General features: G+C 33.9%; 1 protein-coding gene across 1 annotated transcript in view; it reads right to left on the bottom strand.

Annotated features, from left to right (window-relative positions):
* Positions 1-2,744: 2,744 nt before the first annotated feature.
* LOC149795669 (endothelin-converting enzyme 1-like) overlaps positions 2,745-6,557 on the bottom strand; it is a 119,996-nt gene continuing 116,183 nt past the window's right edge. Inside the window, exons 20-21 of the mRNA XM_089963837.1 lie at positions 6,187-6,263; positions 2,745-5,253 (exon numbers count right to left, since the gene is read on the bottom strand). Coding sequence (XP_089819963.1) covers positions 5,154-5,253; positions 6,187-6,263 — 177 coding nt within the window. The 3' untranslated portion in view covers positions 2,745-5,153. The remainder of the gene's footprint in view (positions 5,254-6,186; positions 6,264-6,557) is intronic.

Raw genomic sequence — 6,557 nt, 5'->3', positions numbered from 1 at the left:
AAAGTGTCACATGCTCACAACAGTAAAATTATAGAACTAAAAGAGAACATACATTATTGTTAATAAAATCCCAAATAGTAATAAATGTATCAAAAGTCGAAATGTATAAAGTTCCAACTGAATTTCAGCGGTATTCCAAATTAGTTATACTATTGCTTGTGCTGATATGCTTCTAGCCTTAAATATGCTATTGTGCGTTTAGCCTGAACTATGGCGATGTGTTATGAATCTTTTGACGCAAATCAAAAATATAATCCAAAATTGTTCTTGTTTGAATTCACTAAAAATCCAAATTAAGGTTCCAGTCCAAGAATATTATTGATGAGCACATTGTATTTCGGAACCAATGAAAAATTGTTAAAGCTACTTTAAATGTCGAAATCACACACACACACACACACACACACACACACACACACACTCATAATGATCTAAATATTTAGTCCACACTCACATAGAAAAAATTATCAATTGTACATATGTATTATGATTTTTATAAAATCTATGAATCAAGTCATTATTACGAGTCTATGCTCTTAAAATAAGTAACAGAAAAGAGTGAAGACAACGAGTTTGTAAAATGTAAGAAATAATTAATTTTATTAGACTACAAAGTAAAAGGAATAAGAAAAAAGAACTTATGGCATTGCGAATTAAATCTAAAATGTACTCGAAGAATTAAAAAATACAAGTCTTATCAATAAAAGTTCTGAGTGAATCACAGTTAAAATCCCGATGAAAATTCAAGACGGAAGGCGATGAGGTATGCAATAGTCAACGTTGTACTGATGTGTCAACAGCCTTTATTGAATCACAGAAAATATTATTCCAGTTTTTGAAATCCGATTAAATTACGGTAAATGTCTTTGTCCAAGAATTAATTTAGAGCACTATTGTATTTCCAGGGAAAACAATCACTTGACTTCATTAATTTGAAGAAAATAATATTTCAGACCCAAACTGGACACAACATAAAACAACTTGACGTCTCAAGTGTTAAGGCACGACTGATAAAATTATATCATACCATCAGTTATAAGACTAACTAAAACGCCAACCTGATTCCCGGATGGGGGTCAAAAGTTCATCCTTCTGGAAATGATAGAAGTTTGTTTACGAATTATCACGTGCCTCACGTCACGTAGTCGAGGTATGACTTTGACTCAATTAAATAATTCTTACTTTGAGAAGGAATAAAAAATAAAAATAATAAAGTTGTTTACCAAAACTGTCACTGGTTTTAAGGTCAGCAATTAGCTACAATGTTTCCATTATTAGGTATTTACATCGATGAAATAAGTTTTAAAAAGCTATCTGGTAAGGTGAAGCTATATCGCACTAAATAATTCCCTGTTATGAAAGTAAATATTTTAATCTCTCGAATCCCATGACCATTTGTTGCAGTTGACACTTTACTCTTTAGACGATTCTTCAAAATTCTCGTCAAACTGTGCTCTCTATATGTTAATAGAATCGTTACTATTATATTTCAGAGTGTAACAATAAAAATCATTTAATCAATTGCAAGTGAAATAATCAGCTTTCAGTGTGGCAAGTTTCTATCTCCTTAGATATTTGAATAATGCCCTTTACAAAGTCAACCAGTGCGTGGCACATTAGGAGCCTACGTTTACTGTTTTCTCACATTTGGATGTAATTTATTATCGATTTCACTTTATAATCGTTTCATTCCCTCTATTGTAACACATCATTAATCTCGTTGATTTTACACGCAAATATTTCAGGTATTTATATTTTCTTTATACCATCTCTTCGACCAGTTATCTCCCTTGTATATTCGTTACGACTTGTATATCTCATGTACCCATTGTACCATCTCATTAAGCAATGTGCTGTCAGGTGTGTGTGTGTGTGTGTGTGTGTGTGTGTGTTTGTGTGTGTGTCATTTGAATTGTTAACGTAGCTTTAACAATTTTCAATCATATCGATAAGATGTATGCAGTGTGGCAGTTTATTGTGATGTCTATCACTGGGTCATCATTGCGCAGACACGTACCATGATGTCCCACCCAGTCACATTATCCTGATACCAGGCGAACCAATCCTAACACTAACCTCTTAATGCTGAGCACCAAGCGATGTAGCTGTTAATACCATTTTTGGAAGTCTTTGGTATGACTCAGCCGGGGTTCGAACCCGCAACCTCCCGCACTAGAGGCGGACGATCTAACCACTAGCCCCCGGAGCGGCCCTGTCAGGTGTATGTAGGACTATAATTACATAATTGGCATAATTGCGATATTATATTTAGCAGATTGATTCTGGAAACTATTATTGAAATTGGCTGTGTTTATCGTCAAGTTTCTTTATCATATAGCTGAAAAGCATTTATAACTTCACACGGTAGCTTACATTTACATTTATTCTCATTGTTGCCATTCCGTTCTCAGCTTGCAATATTCTTTGATTTAGTGTTGGTGCTTTACAAGGCACCAACACATTATATTTAGCGCCGAGGCAATTGGAGTTAACGTACTTTGCCCAAGGACGCTTTAGCAATTGCCGCAGGTTGGTCCGATTGTTAGGATTCGACCCCTCACCCTTGCGATCACGAATCCGTAGTTTGCAATTTGCAGTTTGGCCATGTGTTGCCAAATTTACATCGATACATACAGCGTCACTATTCAAGAGTCGCTAATAAATTTCGTCGCTGTAGAACAAAAAGGATTGACAACCCATGGCTAACAAAGATGATATAGAGAAAGGACAAGGCAATACCTGTATGAAAATATTTATTTTATTCAAATGCGGTGCGCAATTCGGTTATGTTATAAAACCAACAAGCTTTGTTTAGAAACCACGAAACTCCAAAAGATTGAGACAATCAGAATTCAAGCCACTAATTTACATTTCAGTCATTTTTAATTAGTAGAAACAGCTAAACCTTCCTCGACGCGTGTATACGTTAACATGCAATACATCTGGGTATCATTTCATCTTCTTTAGCAATATATCTTGACATTCCTCAAATTACAATGACAAATTTTAGGAAGGAAATTGGTAGGAATACATTGATTTTAAAAATTAGCCAAATATAATCAGACATAAAAAGAAATTATGCCTTTAATGCTTCATCGAGTCCAGTGAGACAGTTTTACATAAAAGTATAATGTTGTAAATATGTATGTGCGTCTTACGTTTCTCTATAATATCTACTATGACACTTCTTTAAAAAAAATAGCTACAGAGCTTTGTACCTAAGTTTTTCTTACAGAATTTCGATTTGCACAGTTGATAATTAACATTAGATTTATATCGTTAGAGACTTTTCGAGCACAAATAATATCTACAACAACTGTCATGACAATCAGAGTACTAGGTAAGTATTACATATAAAGAATCAAACATACCATATTCATGTGTAGATGACAGAAAAGCAAACATGCTGAAAATATACTTTAAAAACCCCACTATATTTTTATTTTTTAAAACATGATATTAAACTTAGTCTTCATATAAATTTTATTATGATTATGACCGAAGAGTTACTTCCCTTGAGATTCGGATAACTGAAATTTATGTTGGCAAGACACGACACAATGAACAAAAAGGTGTTCATAAAGCGACAATAAATTGATTTCATCAATCACAAATATTCGTGGCAAATATTCTTCAAGGTATATACAGTAATTTTATAAATATACACACAATAATAAGAAATATTCTGATGAGGTAAAAATTTTCATCTAAAAGCAACACCACTAAAATGAAAAAATATGAATGTATAAAAATATAAACACTCATATAAGTCAAACCTTCTACCCTTAAAAATTGAATAGGTACATAGGTTTCACTCTCGTGGAAAACTTGCAAAGAGAATGTATTATTCATAACCACCACACATACAAATATGTCTTCAAATATCACAGAGAGATGATGAAGGCACTTTGTACGAATGGGTGAGGACATCTTTTACTGCATCCTCAATATTGTTCCATCCATGGGCTACTAATACTGAGATTAAACTTTTTAGTAGTGAAAGTAATGCATTTTATACTTTAACTTGCCTGCACGTATAATTTTATATTTGGACTTCAAAGAAGAACCAAGTCTGTCATAGCATTAATCAGGATTTTCAGTATACGTTACATGGTATACCATAACGATTGCACGACATAGGAAGCTGACAATGCCTTTACATTAATTGCATTTTAGGCAACGATCTTCTAAGAATCATGCTGAAGAAATGATGTTTATTGGTAGGTGCTTACCTTTCCAGGATACGGATAAACGCTCATAGGTCTCAGAGGACAAAGAACTCCAGGTAATTTGATGTTTACCTGCTGTACAAAATTGTGGCATCGAACAGGACATTTGTTTGAAGCCAATCAAACATCAGTTTTAAAAAGAACGAGGATGTTTTATGACCTCAGGGGCGGAATGTTTTAGAAAACACCAGGAGTCATAAAACATTTAACACAATTATGATGAAAACTTTCACCTAAAAATTGATCTTTACAATAAAATTATGCAAATAAGCAAAGCAATGAAACTTTAATTGCGCAACGCTAGCTAGTAATAAAAAAACGAACTTTGCATGGATTCATGCCACATATATATTATTATGCAAATTTTATTTAACATTAAAAAAACCATACGTTTTACTGACAGGAATATAATAGGCGCAACCATGAACACAGAACATTTTAAAAATCAAATTTATGTTACGCATTGCTGATAAACAAAGTTACGGAAAACCATTAACAGTACTGGAAATACGATTCATAGCTGCAGTTTGGCTTTTAAAACTGGAAAATTATCATGGAAATTTACACACCCCCCCACACAAACTCCTACTGCAAAGGACAACGCCCCCCCCCACACACACCACTTCTCCTACCGCAAAGGAAATCCCCACCCTCACTCCCCATTTTCATTCTCATTCTGTTGTTTTACGACATTGATGTGATTTGAGTAACATCACATACGTGACATCGTTGGGTGTATGCTTTCTCGTAATTACTGGATATTATGGATTTGGTGCATATGTACTTCTACGGAGATATTTATTACCAAGCCCTACCGTCTTAATGCGCATGAATATAATGCAGTGCTTTTATTTAATCACAGTCCCCACTGCACCACAGTTGTGCATCTAAAGCTTGACAGATTTACGGAGAAAGGTTTGCAGATCACCACACACGGCATTTAATATCAGGGTTATATTTAGACGTGTAAGGACACTGAAAAACTTGTGAGAATGCTTCCGAATTAGACAAAACTCCTTGTATCCTGAAATATAAGAAAAAGACCAAAGTAAGCAAAATGGTTGTGGTATCTGAATTTAAGTAAGTATCAATCATTTACTTCAAAATTAGAACAGAAACGCATTAATCTGAAAATAAATAACTTAAGATGGAAAAGTGAACATCAGCATTCCATGTAATGCATCTGGACAACACTGAGATGCATCGGTATATTGCATTACCTTGTTCGGAAAAATATGTCATCTAAGTTTAATACTTTACAATTTGGGCCAATTCAAAAGCTGTCTCAAAATACTACAACTCCCGAGTCTGAAACAGTCGCATGGTAATTACGTCTGAATGACTCCATTGCTAAAGTGCCGAAACAGATATTGTTACCAGTTGGAATGCCTGTTTTAAACACCATTTCGGTTTGATGTTATTGTCATCTGTTTTGTTTTCACATTTACGTTTATGTGTTTAATGCTTCCTTGATCTATGCGTTACTGTGCACTACCACTATGTCAGAACAAGTCTCATGGAATGTAATATCTGAACGTCTTCTGCGTTAATTAGTATATTGAAAGATTTTTGTAACCAATCAGAATGCTTGTTTCATACACAGTGTTAATGTGTTTGTTCAGAAACGTTATGTTTTCTTCCATGCTCTCGCATGTTTGATTGGTTAACTGAAAGGAAATGATCTTTGAACAACTTCATCTGATCCTTACAGCAGCTGTCAATGTACCGTTATGCTCTTAAATGAATAAGATTGAATACTTCCTTGTCAATGATTGCAGTTGAAGTTCTATTCACATATCTGCCATGCCTAAGGAAAATGTCTAATTTATTTTGAAAATAACATAAAAGTAAACTTGAAAATGTCTTTGTAGTTGTGGTGGAAGTATTTCTTGTAGTCTCACAACTGTGAGCTTTATATACTACCATAGGCAGATAAGAATTAAAATCTATGTCTTACCTGAGGGGACCGGGAGAATGTGTTTCACGTATCAGAAAATCTTTGATACCTTCAGGTTTCCATGTTGAGCAGAACATCTAAAACGATAAAATAAAATGGTTTTTCTTAACTTGAATGTTTTGCCATATCAGCTATTTCTAGATGGTAGTAAGCGCAAAAGTATGTTTAAAAAAATTAAAAAATGACTAAGCAACTGTCATTGTGTTTGATAAATTGTTTGAGTTCAACCTGTCCAGTCAAAATAGCTTGTGGATTGCTTTCGTCTCAAACATGTTTTCTATCGAAGCTAAAATTAGAGGAATATCTGTATTATTATAATTATTGGCAGTCTTTGTGTAGTTTAAAATTACCTGTGTACTGATTCTCGTGTA

Source organism: Sinohyriopsis cumingii, chromosome 7 (genome assembly GCF_028554795.1).
Source record: "Sinohyriopsis cumingii isolate HCF-2022 chromosome 7, ASM2855479v2, whole genome shotgun sequence".
Classification (NCBI taxonomy): domain Eukaryota; kingdom Metazoa; phylum Mollusca; class Bivalvia; order Unionida; family Unionidae; genus Sinohyriopsis; species Sinohyriopsis cumingii.
Note: the sequence above shows the minus strand (reverse complement) of the source record. Positions and strands in the feature narration are given on the sequence as shown.